At 38.8% G+C, this 22,459-nt stretch overlaps 1 protein-coding gene across 4 annotated transcripts in view; it reads left to right on the top strand.

Moving 5' to 3' along the window:
* The window catches only part of cep112 (centrosomal protein 112), a 220,338-nt gene extending 214,784 nt beyond the window's left edge, over nucleotides 1-5,554 (top strand). For 3 of the 4 annotated variants that reach the window (XM_048610811.1, XM_048610808.1, XM_048610809.1), the window contains one exon: nucleotides 336-426. In XM_048610811.1, coding sequence (XP_048466768.1) covers nucleotides 336-387 — 52 coding nt within the window. In that variant the 3' untranslated portion in view covers nucleotides 388-426. Of the gene's footprint in view, nucleotides 1-335; nucleotides 427-5,167 lie in introns of those variants that run through there. The other variant, XM_048610810.1, reaches the window with a different exon arrangement.
* Nucleotides 5,555-22,459: the final 16,905 nt, after the last annotated feature.

The following is a 22,459-nucleotide window of genomic DNA, read 5'->3' as shown; positions in this document are numbered from 1 at the left end:
ACAGGGTTTGAATTAAACCTTAAAGGAGTGGTCTGCCTCATGTCTGTAATTTTGGGATTAGAGCATATTTGCTGTGACATTTTTTTTAACCTACCATGCACTTTTAGGTTAATGAAAGTAAATTACTTTCGAACAAAGGAAGATGGGAAACTATTGAACTGATTAACTAACTGATTAGCTTTGGCTTTGTAATTGTTTTCTTATAGGACTTTCAATGTGCTGTTTGTTCATTTGCAAGTCATTCTCAACTTGGTGCCATTGACCAAAGCAACCATAAAAAGGGCAAAAAAAGGAGCTTAATTAAATATTTGTTTTGTTTCTCCTTCTGATTTTAGATATTCTTTTGAATTACTGCAAAAATCCGAATACTTCAAATGTACTGAATAAATAAAAAATGCAAGCGACCTGAATTAATTTACGAGAGGAAAAATAAATGAATAAGTGTTATGTTTCCTTGTGTGCTTTGCAAGATTGCTAATTTCTAAAATATCCCTGACAGTTGATGAAGGCATTACACAGATGTAGCCAGACTATTGATTTAGAAATTCAGCTAGTTCAAGAGTACTTGTTCACCTGAGGGGAAATAACTAATGAAGACCTTGCTTACCCTCAGCTGCTTTGGGGTGGATCCTACTTACTCTGACTGAATAAGCAGTATCAATACAAGAACTGTACACTCTTCTACATTCTTCATGTTTTCTTGCAAGATACAGAAAAAAATAAGCTTGATTCAATAAAGTGTCTGGTAAACTGCAATGACAAGTCTGGCAACATCAAAACATTATCATGTATCAGTTTGTATCTTTGCTTTAAGGTAAGACATGTTAGTTAACAGCATTTCAGTTCATGCTTTGCACGTTTTCCAGGACACACTGCGGCAGCTTTGAAACATTCTGTATCAACATCAGACCTTAGCTCAGTGCTTCTCAAACCCTTTTCCATGTGGCTCCATCTTAATGCCTCAGACTTTGTGAGACCCATGTAAAAACTTGGGGATGGTGGGTATGAGTTATTGAGCAGGGTGGCATGTGGCTTCAGTTCAGCATTCCTCCTCATTATCTCTCCCTCACTATCACCCTATCACTATTGCCTCCTCACTCTTCATACCCCCCAACTTCTCCCCCTCCCTTCACACACACACAATCTCCCCCACCATCTCCCTCCACCTCTGCCCACACCCCCCCTTGCATCTCCCTCCACCCCCCCCCCCCCACCTCCCTTCACCACATGCCCAGAGTATTGCTTCACAAACTCCTCCACCCTGCCCCAATTTGTTTCATTGAGCAGTAGATGAAAATTCATGTAGAATGAACATTTCCTTTTCATACAGACTTTTTTTTACAACATCAGCAATTGAGGCTTTGTGAGCAATTGATTGGAAAAGCAAAATTTTTGAAGAAGCCTAGCGACTGTCAGGGATCAGTCACAGGTCCATGGCAGTTGTTGCTGCTATGGGGCTTGCAACCATACTGGGGTTGTTGTCCAGAATTTTGGAAGCTATTTTAAATTGATAAGTGAGCAATTAAGGAACGGCTTTGGGAGAGACCTGAACTACATGCTCCAGGAAAAATATATTTGAAGATATGTTTAACTGTCTGTCAATGTATCTGAAATGACCATCATTCTTCAGTTTTATATTAAGGCTAATGGATACCTGGAAATATTTACAACGTAACAGAAATGACTTTTGCAGATGATGTCATTAAACTTGAGAGGAAACACTTCTGTTTTAAAGCTATAAAGCAGATTTGTTTAAGCACAGACATTTTGTGTAGAACCCTTTTTACTGTCATCAGGATAGACGGTACTTTCCAAACCCATGACCACTACCATCTCAAAGCATAAGGCAGCAGATGCATAGGAACACAACCAACTGCAGGGTCCCCGTCAAGCCACTCACCACCCTGACTTGGGAATACTGAATATCACTTCTACAATGTTGCTGGGTCAAAATCTTGGAAATCTCTCCCTAAAGGCATTGTGGATTTACCTACAGTACCTAGACTGCAGCTGTTCAAGAAGGCAGTGCACTGACACCTCAAGGGCAACTAGGGATGGGTAATGACTACTGGTCCTGCCAGCAATGTGCACATCCCGTGAATGAATTTTTTTTAAGAATACAAGAAGTCTGCTCCAGTTGCAGTATAATTTGCCCATTTCCCAGTAGTTACTAATTGTGATGTGCCTCTAGCGTAGTCTGCAGATAACCCTTTCTTAACCCTTTTCAAACATAAAACCCAGGAATAAAGCAAGTTTAAAAGCTACAATTCAAATGTACAGAGATCTCCCCTTATAACGCATGCAATCATGTAGCATTTCAGATGAACAGACTTCCTCTTTAACCTTGTTGCTTTCTCATACCATGCTTTTCCAACTCTTTGTTCGAAACTTGTTTTCTGCTGATTCTTGAATTATTTTGATGCAAACCCATTTCAGCCAGTGATAATTCAGGGAACATTATAATGGCTTTAGTTGTCAGTGAGTGGGTGAAGGCAGAAATAAGCCTACTTGAGAAACATACAGCTGTTCTTTATTGTATATTGCCTATCAGCATCTGAAACCCATTTAAAGCAATAACAGTCACAGTTTCCATATTCTATTATGAGGCATTTTGTGTGCCCTTTCTTGCATGCTGGTTGACCTTCCCTCCAGGGGGCAGAATGTGGAGTAGGAACAGAGGAGAGAAATATGCAGGAATTGTATTTAATGGTCTTAGAAAAGCTGAGAAAGGGGAATGGCATTTTAGTTATGCAGTTATATTCAGCTTCAGCAAAAGCTAAAATAATCCTTTACATAAGACCAGAGATTTTTTGATTGAAACATCTGGGAATTCAGGGCAGGTTTTATTTGTTAAAGATAGGCAGCTTTACTGTGGGTTGCAATAAGCCATGCAATTTCAAAGGGCGAGTTATCAAAAAGAAAAGGAAATGTTTCACTGTAAAGTCACTGGATTCTCATTCTGATTACACATTGTGACAATTCCCATTACATGTTTTCAGTGGGTAATTAGTTTTACTGTTAATACAAGATGCATATAAACAGAATATTAATAGGGAGGTGTGCATATTATCTTTGACAGAAATTTCTCTCAACATTAACTTCCACACTGACCATGGGCAATAAAGGCCAGTAATGTTCTTGCTTGATTGAGTGAGCTGCAAAGATACATGATTGTATTTTCCAGTGGCAATTTTCCATTAAATATGGACTTGCTTTGATGCACCTTGCAACAGATTTTATTGCTGGGAGCTGAAGAGGATCAAAGGAGCATACCAAGGAGATCAGCTGGCATCAATCAGACTGGTCATACCCACCACTATCTCACCAACCATATGTGCAGCCCTGGCACATCTATCGTGTGTGAGAGTAAATAAACATGTTTATACAGCTAGATTTTGTCACAAGCATTTTTGCTATGAAGCCCTTCTTAACACTTAACACCATTTAAGCTCCAGTATAACTGTGTATGCTGAGCATTGAAATTACTATAAGATTCATCAAGGACTTTGTATTGGCCAGCAGTATCAGGCTGAGAAGCAATACTTTGCAGAATGCATTTATGTCTTTGGACATCCTTCATGGTTTACTTTAATGTTTATTTAATATCTATTCCCAGATCTTGTGGCTCATGCAAACAGCATTGCCATTGGCCATCATATCCTCATGTTTTTTAAGCAAATAGGGTAGCAGTCCTCAAACCCAAATCACACAAAAACTCCACATCACCATGTTGAAATGTTCTAGCACTTCTTGTCCAATTTTCTGGTTAAGATTTTTTATACATATAAAAATTCAGGCTCCGTTTAAATATTTGTTTGTGTACAATACTGCTGGTTACTGCTGACTACTTACCTCAAAAAGAGTACTAATATATCCAAGAATATACAGAAATTCATTGACTTTGACTTCCCTGAAGGTGTAAAGAGGTCTTCCTTTCTGACGAAAGACCAATGGTAGCCATCTAAGCTAATGGCTGAGACAGTTAATAATTTAATTATCTTGAATACTACAGAATAGGCTAACACTCCAGATCTAGACTAACCCAATGTCTAATGTGGAAACATGGTTCAAAAATTTGAGAAAGCAGCCATTTTAAAATTTTGAACTTAGAAGTCTGTCTGTGAAGACTACTTTGTACAGAATTCTCAGGAGGATCATCTAAACCCCAACTGGGAAACAGGAAGATATCCTAGACCACTACTGAACAAGACTACCAGCACAAACTTCTAGGTGCAAACAACTGTAATTTCATGTAATTAAGAACCAAACCCAGCAATTGCATCAGAAATTGCCATGCATGATACATCAGGCAGAAGACACATTTTTGGGCACCTTTGCACACCAATCACAGAAATTCTAGCCTGTAATGTACAAAGATAATTTTGGACAAACTGTGCTTGCATAGCAACATTAATGGCATAAGCTGCTAGATCAGTGTCCTTGATCCAACCAACTTTAGATGGTTCTTTAAAGGTCTTTCCTCCATTGTTATACTAGAACTGGGAATGTTCACTGATAATTGCGTGGTGCTTTGTTTAATTCACAACTCCTCAGATACGTCATCAATATGGCGGCAGAGTAGGGCTTCTGAGGTTTTTTTTCTGCTTTTCATTTTTTTCTTCTCCTTTCCTTTACTTACCTTTTGTGCTGATCTCAGATAGCATCAGCAAGAGATACCAGTGTGGACTTGAGTGAGCCCAGCATGTACCTTGTGGCAGTGGCATATGTGCCCAGCCCAGACTCGAGTGAGCCAATACTTATTTTTCTGGGGTGAGCACAGGATCAGGCATCGGAACCATTGGCTGCTACGTCAGAGACGACATTTGTGTGGTAGGCCGAGTGACAGAAAATAGTGCCTGAGGATTGGCAACTTCACCGTTAGTTGGGTCCAGCACTGGTGGCAGTGAAGCGGAGTTGGAAAGGCGACATTGATGTGGTGGGCCCTGTGACAAGAGATGCCGCTCTGACATTGGTGGTCCGACGCAGGTGATGGCGGAGGAGAATCAGCCCAGTGACGAAAGATAGCACCTGAAAAATAGCGATTTCGTCATTGGTTGGGTCTGGCGTAGATGGTGACGAGGCATCATTGATGATGAGCTGGTTCACTGTATTTTACTGTTTTTCTCACTGTAAAATACATCTGATAATAAATTATTTATTCATTCAGGTAGTGAAGCAGTCCACAAGCACACGTAGAAAGACGTGGACAACACTCAAGATTGTGGCAGGTTATGTCTGTGGCACACATACGCCAAACAGTGATCATCTCCAACAAGAGAAACCTATCACCTCCCCTTGGTGTTCACTGGCCATTATCCATATCCAGGGTGTCACCATTGATCAGTGGCTGGATCGGTCTATCCACATAAATATTCTGGCTAGAAGAGCTCTGTGATGATCAGCTCAGCTCCTGATTCCCCAAAATGTTTACAAACTTTACCTGTAACCAATGTCTGGGTGTGACCTGTGTCTAAGAACAAGTATGTGAGACATTATGTTTTAAATTCAGGTAAATGCCTGATAATAAATACTGTTGTGAGTTTTTGAATAAATATCTTGCTGCTAGAATTATTTAATTGACTACACACCCCAAGGATAAGAGAATGCAACATCTTCCATTCAAGATATACTAATCACAGCTGTAAAGAAAATGCACAGTTTTGTCAGCATACCTCAATGAGTGCAGCTGCTACAATATTCAAAAAGTTCAAACTCTCCAGGGTACTCGATTGGTATCCAACCCCACCTCCCAAACCTTTATTCCCTCCACCACTAGCATATAGTGACAGGAATGCGTGTTTGCCTACAAGATATATGGCAACAATCCTATTAACCGTGGCCCTAACCTCGCAAAGGAACAGAAGCACCAGGCACATGCGAACACTTCCACCTGCAGTTTCTCTTCAAGTTACACACTTCCTGACTTGGGACATCCTTCACTGATGTAGGGTCAAAATCCCAGAAGTTTCTCCCTTATAGCATTATAGATGAACCTACTCCACATGGACTGTAGAATTAAAAAAGATGCCACCTTATCAAGGGTAATTGGGAATAGGCAATAAATGTGGCCTTTGCTACTGCCAACCTTATCCTATAAATGAATAAAAAGTGTCCATATACAAGTGGTGCATTTATGAAATTGATGGTTGTCGTGAAGTTTAAATTATCATCTTTGTGATGAATATCATGTCAGGAAGATACATTTTAATAGTTGCAAGGTTTCTTTTCATAAAATATGTTTTTGAACAGATGTTGCCTTCCTCAGGAATTTCATTGCTTGCAAATAAAACATTTGCTAGCACTTAACACGTTCCCAGGTGAGAAGTTTGGGCCAGATGCAATGTCAAGTTCCCTGTCGTCTCCTACAGCAATTGGCTAGATTTCAAACTGCAGAAGAACAGTCTCTACTGTGCCTGTATAATTGTGACAATGGCCAGTCCAGCCATCTGTAAAGTCACCATAAACAAGACTGCTGTTCTAGTGGCTAAAGTGAACGTAGTTATTTTCTTGCTAATTCATGCGCATTGAAAATTATGCTAACATTTCATTTCATTTTGTACTGTTTCAGCTGGCAGTTACAAGACTGTTTTCCTATCACTTAAAATTATAACAGCAGTGAGCAAACTTGCTGTACTATTACTGTCCCTATGAACATCTTAAATATCCTCAAGAGCATTGGGCAGTACTGAAAATTCCAGCATGCTAGTGGCATATTCCCAAAATCTTTAGGACCTGGAAACCCAGAATATTCACCCCACATGCTTGACATTAAAACTTTTGTCATATCGGTGTAAAATCTATACTCAATCTCTGCATAGTCCATAAAAATCATACAAATTCAAGATTCAACCAAACAAAATTAAAATAATGTATCACAGTGAATGATATTTTTAAAACTGCCTTTTTTGCTTTTTTATTTGAAATTTCATCCATAGCCTTGGTTGATAGAATATTTTTCCAAATGATGATTTTGATTTAACACTGAGCTGCAGTAGGAAGGATAATCAGAAAAATCATCAATGACTAGTGTTTCTTGTTTTCAGACAGCTTATTGATGTGCATCATTGATACACACTCTGGAGCAAATCAAATTCCTGGCTCCTCAGAAAGTGGTGTGACATGGAATAGCCGGTGAAGGGCAGAGATTGGAAGGAGTAAAAACATTGAAAGGGATGTAGTGCTATCAAAGATAGGTACATTTTTCTCATCTAGCTCAGTCTAACTTAGGATCTTTCAAAGAATCATAGCAATTTGTTCCCTGTATTTAAAAATAGTCTAAACTGGCAACAGAGGTTGTTCAAAAAAGATCCACTAGGTTAATTCCTGGGATGAAGGAGTTGACTTATCAAGAATGTCATAAAATGTATCTGAGCTTTCATCTATTTAAGGCACATTCATCCTCAGCACTCACTGTGGTCCCTCTCCTGAATACACCGCCTTTTAAATCCTGGTCTTCAAATTTTCCCATAGCTATCCTGAACCTCATCTTCCTGCACTGCTCCCATATTCATCAATCCTCTGACTCCAGCCTTTTGTCTATCCTGTCCGCTTTTAACTGCACCATTTGTGGGTGATCTTTTAACTCCCCCACCCTCATTCTATGTTACTGTAAATATGTATAAAAAAGGGGAAAACACTGACAATTCCAGCATACCTCATTATCAGAACTTTATTGAAGCTGCCTGATTGGCTGAAAATGTCCAGTATCCGCAGTATTTTGTTTTTATATGAGTATGTACAATGAATTTCTCTACATATTGTGTGCTTCTTGTTCAAATGTAGTGAGCTATTTCTGGTTCTGTAATCCACCACTTGTTAAATGCTATGCCGTCCTCTCGTGCTAGTTTTGACTTTGAATATAGACAGTTGAGGATTGACAGAGGCTGATTTAGCTAATGGAAGTTCCTACCTCTGGTATATTCTTACTCTCACCATGCCACTTGTAATATAATTTCATCACTTTGCCATTTTCAGTTGTGCAAACCTCACTTGCAGTTTATGTACTTACTGACATTTGTGCCACTTCAGTATTTATTTTTGTGTGTTTTTAACTGCTTGGTTTTTAACTCTTGGCTTACCCCTAAACTCTCCATCCTTGTACATCATCTCCATAAAACACAGCTCTTTGACCAAATTTTAAGTCATCTGCCCTAATTTTTTCATTTCTTGACTTGGTGTCAAATTTTGTCTTATTACGTTCCTGCGAAGTGCCTTCCTAGTTTTTCTTACATTAAAGATACTATATAAATTTAAGGTGTTATTGCTATTATTTTCCTTCACATCTCTGTGAATGTTTGGTAATTCCAATTTGTACTAATAGTCAAACCTTTTCATTGACCTCTAATTTTCCTTGGATATTGTTTTATGTCTTCAAAGCAGCTGATAGCAGCCCTCTTCTCTCCTTTACATATTGTGGTGTAGAGGATACCGGTACATGAGGAATATTGAAATTTTTGCAAATATTTCTCATCATATTTACAAATTCACGAAAGGTTACGTAGACCTGAGCTGCAGAACAAAGGACCAAGTGATATTTATACTGGTTATGTAACTCATTAACAGCTTGAGAAACGTTGAGAAATCACTATTACAAGTAGCTATGAGAATTTTATTTTGTGAATACCAACAAAACCACTTTCTTTGGAATTGAATGTCCTGATGATTTAGCTAATGTGTTATCAAGTACAGTGAAAAATCAACAGCTCTTCTTGTTAAAAATAGATGTAGCTTTCACAGAGGTTTTGATGAATTTTGGCACCTACATAATAAAAGCTTCAGGTAGTGATGAAAATTCTCCACATGCTTTTATTTTGAGCTGATCAATTCTGAGATAAAGAGTATGAAGGTTTTGTTGCCAAAACACATCAGTTTGGATTTTGCTGCAAAGTGCAATCTACACTATATATAGAGAATGAAGGATTAAATCATCCAGACAGTTTTATACACCTTTGTGAATTGGACTAAAATTGGCAGCAGCTTGCACTTGTATATAAAAGTCTCATTGTTGTCAATTTGTTTTGAGGTGTTCTTATTGTGCGAGATTTTTGTTAATACTCGTGTTCACTCTGCTAAAAGTAGCAGGATCTCTCATGAATTTGTTGTGAAGTAGCAGGAAGTGTAGGCGATGGCCTAGTGGTATTACCTCTAGTAATGTTCTGGGAGCCATGGCAGATGGTGGATTTTGAATTCAATAATAATCTGGAATTAAGAGTCTAATGATGACCAGGAAATCATTGCCGAATGTCGGGAAAAACCCATCTTGTTCACTAATGTCCTTTAGGGTAGGAAATCTGCTATCCTTACCTGGTCTGGCCTACATGTGACTCCAGACCCACAATGTGGTTGACCCTTAACTGCCGTCTGGGCAATTAGGGATGGGCAATAAATGCTGGTCTGACTAACGATGCCCACATCCCATGAATGAATATAAAAAAAGCTGCAAGTAGAATTAGATGCTTCCTACCAGAGAAATACAGAACTATCAGCTCTTGGTTGAGTAGCTGTTAGTAGGCCAAATCTTTCTGTAATATGTAAACAGCAACAAGCCAAGGAGAAATGTATGGGCAAGGTAAACAGGTTGATCAGATCAACCTGTCAAAGATTGATACACCATCATAAAGTAGAGAGACAGACATGGAGAAGTAGAGGGAGAATGTAGCTAAAGTTAATACATTTAACCTAGAGAAGTGAAAAATCTAACTTCAGGGAATCCCAGATGTTGGTACTGAGAGCACTGCACTCTCAAATTTGAAAATATAAATTCAGGGCAGCAAAGATTTAACCAAAACAAAACATATGGTAAATACAAATGGCTAAAGTTTAGGAGTGGCAAACTAGCATGATGGAACAAGACAAAATACTTTTAACCCATATATTTAGATGTTTATCACAGGTTTAAATGTAAGAATGCACAGCAAGATGGTAGTTAAGATGTACCACTTGGTGTTGGATGTCTGCATTAAGAGTAGGGGGAGTAAGTTTAGGGACAACCTTATACTTTGATGACTTAAGGAAATGATCCTGACATTTGGGACCACTGGGGATTAGTCATAGACTTTGGTACAATTAGATTAGAGATCCTAGAGTTTGCAGCTTTAAGTGAATCTTTCACCTTGTTATCAAGTGTTGAGGGGAACCTGAAGATATGGCTAACTTGTGGATTTCTGGTTTCTATGAGCAGTGAGGAGAAAACATAAGTGAAGGGAGGGGATCAGGGTAAAGGTGAGGTGGGGGTAGTTTGAATTTGTAACCATTCCAGATAAATTTTTGCGCTGTTTCTCTTCATCTATGTCTGTGCATCTTTAAGAGGTAGTTAGTATATTTATGTGTTCTATCAAAAATCCATGAAAATTATGGGTTTTTGCGTTTGCTTTCAAAATTGATTAATTTCCTTTGGTATAAATAGACTCAAATTAAGGTGAGGACAGAAAATTTGTGTATTCGTCTCAGCTTTATATGCTTTCTGAAGATTAGAGAATTTAAAGTCCAACTAAAGCTATGAGAGCCCTTTAGTGTCGCTGGGTCAAAATCCTGGAACGCTGTCCTGAATGGCAGTGTTCTCTAAATGACCTGCAGCAGTTCAAGCAGGCAGCTTGCTACTACTTTCCCAAGGGCAATTAGGAAAAGGTAACAAATGCCAGCCCAGTCAGTGACATCCACATCCTGTGAGTGAATAATAAAAAAAATTGATTTCCCTCGTTTAGACACAGCCTCTGCTTTTTATTAAAAAGTTCAATAAAAATATTTCTTAAAATTTGACTTCTGTATAGTCTTCAAATTGTAAGTGACTGAAATTTCATTTTTTAAAGAGACTGTGAGATGGGCATTTTATTATTTGGCTGCCTGAAAACAAGTTGGGAAACTGCACACTGTACATGATCAGGCTGTGGGATCTGCCTTATGATATATCCCGCACTACAAAAGCGAATGTATTATCAGTATGAGGGAAACTTAATGTTTAATTGTCCCCTGTACAGTGCAGTAAACCTGCACAACCTCATTTTACTGTACCCTGTACTAGTACTAAGGCATACAGCAATGTCATAAGCTTGTCCTTCAAGAACAGAAGTGTGAATTCAATTTCACATTCCCTCGAAGACTAAAGTTGATTTTCCTTTCTATTTTTAATCATAGCTGTAAGTGTTACTAGATAATGAGCAATACACTTAATTTGATGTCCAAGATTGTGGGATCTTGCTGCACAAACTAATAATGGAACAAAACCATAGATTTGCAACAACAGTATAAATAAAAGAACATTATGACTCTTCCCTACTTAATTACACAGTTGAAGATGAAGACTGAAATTCCTGCAGAGGTGCAGTATAATAACTGTTTCCTGAGAATACAATTGAACATATGAAAGTCTTTGGCATATTCTTATGTCTGTTGTTTGGATATTTAGTATTGCATCCAGTTGCTTGAACTTGATAATGTAAAGAGATCTTGTGCTATTAACTCCCAAAAAAACCATCTCATTGAGTCTCCGTCAGAAATTAAAGTATATAATTTCTGGAACAGGAATTGAACCTGCTCATTTCCTGTCCTAATGTTCATGGGAGCAGGTTTATCAGTTACATAGATTACGAAGCTGTGTGTTCATTTCAGCAGTCATTCTATTTTTAACTGCAGTTCATTGGTTTCCTGGGCATCAGGAAACTTGTCAGCATTAGTAAGGCAACTAACACTGAATCCATAAGGAGTACTGCCATAAGGTATACTTTCTCAAGGTCCAATAAGCAAAAAATACACTCCTTCCTTACTGTGATCTTTCTGTTCTTCTCCTCCTATCCAGTTATCATCTTTCTGATCTTTTGGACAATCATTGATTCTTCCCTGATGTAGAGGATTATAAGCTCTCAATATAGTTAAAGGAAATGGTGTCAGTCCTCATTTTCAATCCATTAAGCAGTACACAATGGAATCCAGCTAAAACTGAAAGCTGAAGAGTTAGTTCTTGGAGGGACAATGAAAAATAGACCGTGTAAAAGTTATGATTTCAGCTTTAGCCACATTGACACACAAATTATACACCAGCTTTGACAGCAGGTAAAGACATAAGCAGCAAGACTGATACCAATTATAATTGGAATAAGCCAGGAAGAAAGATTAAAGAATCTTGAACTCGACAGTCCAGAAGGAAGACAGCTAAAGGGTACATCTCATTGAGCTATGTAAAATATTAAATGATACAGATAAGATAAACCCAGGTTATTAGACCAAAGCACACCAAGGAAGTAGGGCCACTGGATATGAATAGAGAACAATAAAAGTAAATTTGAAACATATCAGGAAAATTGACTGTATCAAATTGTGACAAATGCTTGGAGTAGTCTAGCAGGTAACAAAATGGGAGAAACACTTTGAGGGTATCCTTGCCCTGTCGGACAGAGTTTAAGTTCCTGGGGACAATGTACATTGTTGGCCAAATGGTTTACAGTTATGACTGAAATTGTATTTGAGATCATTTGGAGATAATTAAATGCTGGATATGGTGAGTCATCATCATATACCATACCATACAAATTCAAAGCCTTGGATTTCTTCATTGCGGAGAATCAAGATTGATTTGCTGCTGTAGAGTGAACACCTTGTCAATAAAGCTCCTGGTTTAGTTAGCACTTCCGCTTCCTGGTCCTTTTTGAAATGTAAGTCAAGAAGAAAACGGGAATGAAGCTAAAAACTGCTTTGCAATACACTGGGTCAGTCCACTGATATGTTGAAAATTATGAAAAATTAAAAAGAATCATGGTCATCACAGCAGATCACAGAGGCACTTCGATAAAAAGGAAAGAAATCAAAAGACATCAATACTACACCAAAGCCACTGCAGTCAGTAAAAACAAAAGTTCATCACAGGGAAGAGATGAACAGTTCAGAAAATGTTTGCCATATACTCCAACTTGAAGGGGCACTGTGAATAATGCGTGACCTGACTGAAGGGATATGTTTTGAGTTAGTGTGATTGACTCCAGGGATTAAAAAAAAAGCAGGCAGTCACAGGAATACCTTGTTCTGGAAGGGGAGAAGCAAGCTAATATTAAATTATTGTACTTCATGTATTCATGTACATCATGCTAAGCAGGCCCTTTCCATTTAAAAGAAAATGGAGAGAAATATTTATTCCTAGGACCCCATGATGGGAATACAGAGAGCTGGAGATCCTACACAGAGATTCAATTATTTTGTTCAAGCTAACAAAATTGGTGCATATATCATTGTCCCTGTGTTCCAGAGTATTATGGGGAGGAAAACTTTTAACCTCCTGAGGAGTCTGGTCCAACCAGAGAAGCCTGTTCCAAAACTTGTGAAGAAATTATAGAAATCCTAGAGAATCATTTTTCACCAAAATCATTGGTGATTGCTAAAAGGTTCAGATTTCACAAATGCAACCAATATGATGGTGAATCTGTTTCCTAGTGCATAGCAATTTTAAGGAAGTCACCAGAATTTTTCAAATTTAGAGACAACTTGAAGGATGCTCTCAGCAACGTACTGGTGTGTGGTTTAAGATGTGAAGAAATCCAGAAGAAATTACTCACTGAAAGGAACCTAGACTTAAAAAGTACTGTAAATAACAGTTTCGGTCGAACTAGCAGCTAAGGTAGCTCAACAGCTAAACTTGAGCATGAGAGTGTGCAAAATGATCGCTGACAGAGTTCACAAAATGGTAGCGAAGAGACAAGCACCAATGCAGACTCCAGGCTGCCATCGGTGTGGAAAAGCAGGCCACACAGCAGCAAATTCCTGGAATAAAGAAGCTGTAAGCAGGAACTGCAGCAAAAAATAGGCACATTGAATGGTGTGTTTGAGGAAGAAACACGAACAAACATATACAACAAAAGTGCAGAAACCAAAGTACAGGTAGTTCTGCCATATTGCATGTTTCGTTAATGCAAATTGGTTGTAACGCGATTGATAAATAGTGGAAGCCGTTTGGATAATACAAACTTTCTGCTGTACAGGTATAGCGATTTTTCTATAGCGATTTCCCTATAAAGTGATTTTCTATGGCGATGTCCTATAGCGCAAGGTCACACGACAGCGCAACTATCGCGCTATAGGAGAACTACCTGTATAGGCAGAAAATCTACACAGTACTAAAACAACATGAGTAAAGCCCAGTCTCACAGTCCACAGAGGAGCTGCTATTATACATATTGGCCATGGAGGTGGACACCGGAGCAGCAGTTTCATTGATACCTGACAGTGTGCATCAGAAGCAGCTGAGTCACATTGCACTGCATCCCTCAAAAATTGTACAATGAACATACACAGGCGAAGTATTGCCTTTAAGGGGTTGCATCAATGTGAATGTTCAATTATACTGTCAGTCTGGAGATTTGACTTTGCACGTTACCAAAGGACTTTTTTCCAACTTTACTGGAAAAAGCATGGTTGAAAAAAATCAATCTCAATTGGGCTGAATTAAATCACTTGTCAGATTCTGAGACTGATCTATCACAAATTCTAAAGAAACATGCCAATATTTTCAATGGGGACCTGGGAAACATGGAAACAATCTTTGTCGAATTGAAAATCAAGGATGAAAATTAAGCAAAAAAAACAAGGCTAGATCAGTGCCTTATGTAATCGTACCAGAGGTTGAGGCAGAATTAGAGAGGCTGGTCATGACAGGAGTTCTTGAACCTATAAATAAGAATGATTAGATCAGGCCAATTGCACTAGTGATGAAGAAAGATGGAGTGGTACATGTCTGTGGTAGTATTAAGGTCACAATTAATCTGGTACTGTGTGCTGAGCAGTATGCTTTGCTTTAATTCGATAACCTGTTTGCTGGGCTAGTCGCAGGTCAGCTTTTCAGTAAAATTGACTGTAGTAAAGGTGAATGTAGGTCATGAGTCACAGCAATACTTGCATTTAGAATCAAATCTGCATCTGTGATATTCCAATGTGCCATAGATCAGATATTAAGTGATGGGAAGGAGTCCAATGTTACCTAGACAATATTTTAATCACAGGGAGAAACATAAAAGAGCAGTTTAGATTCTATGCTGCAGAGACTTGAAGATTTTGGCTTAAGAATGAAGGAAGATAAATGTGATTTTTTAAACCTTCCATTGAATATTTAGGCCATGTTATTGATGCTAAGTGACTACATAAAACACCTTCAGAAGTAAAGCCATAGCTGAGGCACCAGCATTAAAAAATGTAACCTAACAATGATCATTTTTGGGCTTGCTAAACTGCTATGGTAGGTTTATCCCTAATCTTGCAACTATTCTAAAGTCATTGCACAATTTATTATGTCAAAATAAGAATTGGAAATGGGAAGATCAATGTGAAAAAGCTTTTACACAAGCCAAAGAGGCTTTGTTGAAGTCAGAAGTCCTGACCAATTTTGACCCAAAGTTACCATTTCGATCAGCATGTAATACATCACTGTATAGAGTCGGAGCAGTCGTTTCTTACATATTACCCAATGATGAAGAGATGCTAATACCTTTTAAATCAAGATTGCTATTAAGCAGAAATGCACCATGCACAGATAAAGAAAGAAGCTCACCAATATCTGTATAACTGGGGATTTACCCTGCTAATAAATCACAGATCATTGACTACAGTGTTTGGGCCTCATACAAGGATACCTTCTTTAGCAGCAATCCATATATTGAAGTGGACATTGTTGCTATCATCTAACACTTACAGAATTAAGTATTGGCAATCCAACTTACATGGAAATTCTGACGGTCTCAGTAGATTGCCTACGCCAAAGAGTCAGCACTTGCATTTAGAATCAAGTAGACATTTTCTACTTTGAACAAGTAGAGCACACTCCAATAATGCAAGATAAGTTAAGAAGTACACTAAAAATGATCCACTCCTATCAAAAGTGATGGACCTAATACATTGCCGCAAGATTACTGGAACAACCCTAGAACTGAAACCATATGTCACACAGAAGCTAGAACTATCCATACAAGCAGGATGTCTCCTATGGCAATGAGTGTTACCATTCTATCACAGCTAAGAAAACTTGTGTTAAATCAACTACACACATATCCCTGTAACATTGTCAGAATGAAGGAGACAGCCAAAAGCTATTCTTGGTGGCCAGGGCTCATTCTGAAATTGAGGAGAAGGCAGGAATATTTACAGATTGCACATGAGTTCTCAACCTACCTCCATGAGCACCATTATACCCATGCGAATGGCCAGATAGGCATGGCAAAGAATCCATATTGACTATGCCAGATCTTTTGAAGGGTCAATGTGTTTCATAGCGGTTGACAGCCATATTAATTTCTTTTTATATTCGTTCATGCGATGAGGGCATGACTGGCTGGGCTAGCATTTACTGCCCATCCCAGCGAGCAGTTAAGAGTCAACCACATTGCTATAGTGTCTGGAGTCACATGTAGGCAAGACCAGGTAAGGATGGCAGTATCCTCCCCAAAAGGACATGAGTGAGCCAGATGGGTTTTTCTGACAATTAACAATGGATTCATGGCCATCACTGGACTCTTAATTTCAGATGATCTGAAGCTGCCATCATGAAGATGGCATCTTCAGAGGAAACCATTTGAGGACTTGGGGAGATCTTTGCAAGGTTTGGTTATCTGGAACAACTTGTTGTTGATAAAGGTCCACAGTTTATATCACAAGAATTTGCAGACTATCTAAAGCAGAACAGAATTCAACATATCCAATCAGCTCCTTATCATCCAGCTACAAATGGTTTGGCAGAAAGGTTTGTTCAGACCATGAAACAATCCTTGAGGGTAACTCAAGAACAAGGATCACTGTCCAAAAGAATCTGATTCATATTCTGATTTGGGGCGGCACGGTGGCTCAGTGGTTAGCACTGTTGCCTCACAGGACTAGGGACCCGGGTTCAATTCCACCCTCGGGTGACTGTCTGTGTGGAGTTTGCACATTCTCCCCGTGTCTGCGTGGGTTTTCTCCTGGTGATCTGGTTTCGTCCCACAGTCTAAAGATTGGCAGGTTGGGTGGATTGGCCAAGCTAAATTGCCCATAGTGTTCAGAGATGTGTAGATTAAATGGGTTATAGGGGATGGGTCTGGGTAGGATGCTCTGAGGATCAGTGTGGACTTGTTGGGCCAAAGGGCCTGTTTCCACACCGTAGGGCTTCTGTTATCTGTGATCAAGATGTCCAACATTGCTCAAGGTAAAGCATCATTGCATTCAGCATTTGATTTGCTGAAACTACCCATGACAAAAGACACTGTTGACAGGAAACAATACAATGAGGTTTTCCAACAGGAAACCAAGGCCAAATGCCACATTTTCCAAAAAATATCAAGAAGTGTTTGCGAGGAATTACACCACTGTTGAGAAGTGGTTACAAACCATCATTGGATGGACTAGTTTTCTACACTGGACCAGTTTTCTACACTGTGCAGACAAGAGACAATGTAGTATGGAGAAGACATGCAGATCAACTCTTGGCAACCAGAACATATGTGCCAGAGACGACATTTATTGAAAATCCGCAAATAACTGTGCCAATTAGAGACCTGGATATTCTTGAGGACAGAACAGTAACCTCAGCATCTGAGGGTGACAGTATCTTAGTGGAGAATACCATGACATTGTGTGTACCTCCAAACATTTGGTCGTCTTAAGGAAAGGTGATGATAGATGATGTCCCTAGTACAGCTAAAACATTAGGGGTTAAAGCTAATGAGAAATATAAATTAATACCTGAGGTGTACTTACAGTCACATAGGAATCAGCGTCCTCCAGAATGTCTTACCGATATGCTGTTGTATACGTGATTATAAATATTGTGAATGTTTTCATTGCTGGAACCTCTGATGTAAAGAGGGAGGGATGTTGCATATTTGGTAGATATGGCAGCCCCATCACGTGACGTAATTATGGCATCATTGGCCATTTTGGGTTGGGAACAGCTTAGTCTAACCTTGCTGCCTGTAGTGTGAACATCTCCTTAATAAAGCTCATGCTGTTGTTCTCACTTCAGCATCCTGGCCCTTCTTGAAATGTAAAAGCAATGTCAACACACCTTTCGTAAAAGCAATGTCCCTGATTTGCAATGTTTTTGGCATTAGTAATTTACTTAATTGCTAAATATTGCACCTATTTATCAGACTTTGTCCTTATATGGAATAATTGATCTTTGGGATTTGTTTTGCTCTTGCAGTAGACCTAATTTTAACACAAGTTTTGCTGGTCTAGAATGATGGTATCACATTTTAGAAGTGTTTATAATCTATAATCCCCACTTTGAAGCTTCAAAGATGATCAAAGGACAACACTTACTTCATGGCAGATATAATCATGCATAGACAGCTGCTTGGCTTTTACTGAGAATATGAAATCATTTTCCTTTTTCTTTTGTGTCTTGCCAGGCTGGACATCTCTCCTATGGCTGAGTGTGGGCAGACACATACTCTGTTAGTCCCAACTATTGTCCCTTTGCAGGGATGTGTTTCACAGTGGGGTGATAAGAGTGCTTTGTCTGCACAATCTGACCCTCATTCAGTATCTTTCCACAACAATAACAGTGAAATTTGAAATTTGAGGGCACATGGTTTTAAATTGAACTCCACATTACATGACAGCATTTGCTAGAATACACAACATAGAAATGGGTCTTTGGCTCAACTAGCCTGTGCCTGTATTTAAATGTTGCAAAAAGTCCCCCATTCAAACTGCCTCATCTCAGCCATTCAGCATATCCTTCTATTTCCTTTTCTGTTTCATACTCATACTTTCTGTTTGAAAGCCAGAGTGATTATCCATCACGTGACAGAAAATGTATTTGTGCTCATGTGCTGCTTACACTCCCAGGCTGGAGGTCAGGGGGCCAGCAATGTGGAGGTAGAGATTGGGGCAGAGGAAGCAGAGTTTCCCTTTCCCAGCAGTGTCTGTGAGAGAGGTCCACTTAGCTGCTGTTCCTTCATGCTCTCCCCACCGTACTCACCACCCAGCCCTCTTCTGCCACCACACTACCAGAGAAGGATTCCTTTCCAGATCCTGCTGTTCCCCATGTTTATCACTGTCAAAGAAGGAGTGAGCCACCTCCTTATCAAAATGTTAAAATGGGCGACAAAACATTTGTAAGCAGGGCTGTTCATGTCAGTTGGCTGCAATGTTGTGTTTTTATGTGTGCACTTGTTGCTCCCCCTGGTATATGATATTCAAAAGCATCCAAGGTCATAGGACACTGGTGTGGGAAATGGGAAAGGCTGAGTTATGACAAGATGGATGTCTGAGACAGAGGCTAAAGAATACATCATGGTCATAAGATTGGGGAAAGAGAATTCCAGTGCTTTTATCTGTAGTGGATGTAATCATATATTTACTTCATTTAAAATATTATGAGAAATATCAACTGGGGGAAATCTACAGGAGTATTTTTCCAATATTTCTATATAGTACAAGAGCAGCAATTATTCCTGATTCAAGGCAAGATTTGGGAGAACATATTGACCCTCCAATTTTCCGATCACTATCCTGTTACACAGAGACAGCTTTCTGGTACATTAGACAAGAAATAGTAATGAAATAAGGAGATATGCAATTTTACACTTAATGTGAAATATTAAAGAACTTGGCATGGGAAATGGCTCACATCTCAAATATCTGTGTTGTAGGACACGTCATAAGTGTTGGTATTTCTTATTTCATTGAGTCCCTACTGCAAATATTTAGTTAGAGTGGGGTTTAATTTTTAAAAATGCGAAGTCTTTAGTAACAGCACAGTAACATCCCTTGTGAAGCAACTGTGGTTTACCTGCAACTTGGTAAATGGAAATCATTTTTGATACTGTTCTATCTGAGGAAGGGATCTTTGGAGTTATTCTCAGCCATTCTTGGAAAATGAGACAAACGTCATGGGGTTGGTAGAATAATGTGGGAGCAAAAATGACAACTTGAACCATGACATTTACTGTTCAAGGAGTTCACAATTGCTTAGCTAAAGGCAAATTACAAAATCCCATTGATTTAATTTCTGACAAAGGGTCCCGACCCAAAACATAAGCTTTCCTGCACCTCTGATGCTGCCTGGCCTGCTGTGTTCCTCCAGCTCTACACTGTGTTATACCATGATTAAGTGTTGATTTATAATGAAATGTAGGCCTGGTTGATAAATGGATCATTCATTCTTTCTCTTAAGTTAATTGATATTGTTGTATGATGGATGATATGTGATTTAGATATATTTTAATATCATTTATTTTAGAGTTTAGATTTGAGTTAGTGGCATATGGGTTTTAGTCTGTGTGTCTGAAGCGGTTTAATGATTAACTTATAAGTACTTTTTTAGCTATGGTGATTTCTTTCAAAGCACAGTTGAGAGAGAGCGTTCTTGGCGTGTAATGGGTTTTTTTTCATTGGGAGAGTTTTTACGAGTGAACAAAGTAAATAGTTGTGCATTAGTCTTTCAGTTTAGAAGGTCAGATGTTCATTTTGTTTTCTTTTGATTCAGGGAAACACCTCAAGCTTGGAAGAAAGCTTTTGAGTTTCAGTTTAGTAGCTTTGCAGAAGTCTTGGCTGAACTGAATGTGTAAAACTGTTGTTTATCATGAAAAGAGATGTTTAGAACAGAAAACAAAATGCACCTCTGACCTTCTAAACTGTAAGACTAATGCACAACTATTTACTTTGTTCACTTGTAAAAACTCTCCCAATGAAAACAAAACCCCATTACACGCCAAAAACTCTCTCTCTCAACTGTGCTTTGAAAGAAATCACCATAGCTACAAAAGTACTTATAAGTTAATCATTAAACCGCTCCAGACACACAGACTAAAAATAGGTTACCTCTGTGTAAGGAATTTAGTTTTAAGATTTCAGACCAAGTGTGTTTGGTTAAAACACTGAAGCTGAAAAAGTCTGAGCTCAGTTGAATGAAGTTTCAAAGGAGAGGCTATCAGGTTCTTGAGATGGGGAGTTGAAATCATGTTAAATTTACACCTCCAAATGTGAAAGAGAGGGGAATTCTCTGTGGTGTATACTAGAGTGGTGGGTTTTGTAAAGAGCGCTTTGGGGATTAATGGGATTGTATTTTACCGCAAACTGAAATTTTAAAATTTGTGTTAAGTGTAAATAGTTTGGTCTATTCTATTGTATTTTATCTCTTTTGCATAATTAACTTCCATTTTATTGTTAAAAGCAAATCCGTAGCATTGCATGCATGTGTTTCAGTGAAAGGCCATTTTGTTGAAACCACAAAGAAATAAAATATGACTAACAGGTCAGATTTCAGTCTGGACTCTGACTTCTCCAGTAATAACATTAGCCTGGATCAAAACGGTTGTGAAGCAATTGCTATTCTGTTTTTTCCTAAAAAGAGCCACAGTAAAGAGCAATTTGTTACCTTTCCATTATTATAATTCAACATGGTAGCATGCAGGAAATTTGGAATGTAATAAAGTAAACATGCAGAGATCAAGGTTGCTCTTTCAGGAAGGATATGAGGAGAAATTCTTTCTCTGAGGGTTATGTGACTTTGGAACTCAGCTTCAAAAGGCAGTGTCATTGAATAGTTTTAAGTCAGAGGTGGTTTGATTCCCATCAAGCAAGTGAAACAAAGATTATTGGGATAGATGGGAATGTGGAATTCAGAACACCAACAGTTCAGTAGTGATTTTATTGAATGGCGGAATAGTCTTGAAGAGCCAAATGACCAATGTCTGCTTCTAATTCATCTGTAACCGTCTAAGATCATTTCAATTCTCTTATCTGTGATCACCTTCTGCGAGAAGCAAATTAAATTCACCACTACCCTGGGCAGCACATAACTCCAAAGAGAAAAAGGGTAATAACTTTAGTCATATATAATAGTTTTCTTCGTGGTTAATTCCTGGGGCTATTTTGTGCTCGAGGGCATCCCAGCAGAAGTTCCTCAGGGCAGTATTCTTGGCCCAACTATCTTCAATTTGTCGATGACCTTCCCTGCATCATAAGGTCAGAAGGGGGGGTATTCGCAGCAGGACTGCACAATCTTTAACACCATTCGCAACTCCTTGGAGACTGAAGCATTCCATGTCCAAATGCAGCAAGTATCCAGGTTTAGGCTGACAAGTGGCAAGTAGCATTCCTGGCAATGACCAAATCCAATGACAGAATCTAACCATCGCCCCTCACATTCAATGGCGTTTCCACTACTGAACACCCACTATCAACATCCTAGGGGTTCATCCTGAGTCAGCTGTCTACAATTTTCAGAAGAAAGGTTAGCTTAATTTCACTAGATTTTGTGGCAGGTTATCATAATGAACCAAGTTAGAAGTTACATCACACCAGGTTATAGTCCAGCGGGTTTATTTGAAATCACAAGCTTTTGGAGTGCTTCTTCTTTGTCAAGTGAATGAAGGAGCTGCACTCCGAAAGCTTGTGATTTCAGATAAATCTGTTGAATTATAACCTGGTGTCATGTGGCTTATGATTGTCTTCAGCCCAGTCCAACACCGGTATCTCTATATAACAATGAACCAGTGAGAAGAAT

Source organism: Rhincodon typus, chromosome 23 (assembly GCF_021869965.1).
Source record: "Rhincodon typus isolate 14 chromosome 23, sRhiTyp1.1, whole genome shotgun sequence".
Taxonomy (NCBI): domain Eukaryota; kingdom Metazoa; phylum Chordata; class Chondrichthyes; order Orectolobiformes; family Rhincodontidae; genus Rhincodon; species Rhincodon typus.
The sequence above is the reverse complement of the archived record's forward strand: the minus strand, read 5'-3'. Positions and strand labels throughout refer to the sequence as shown.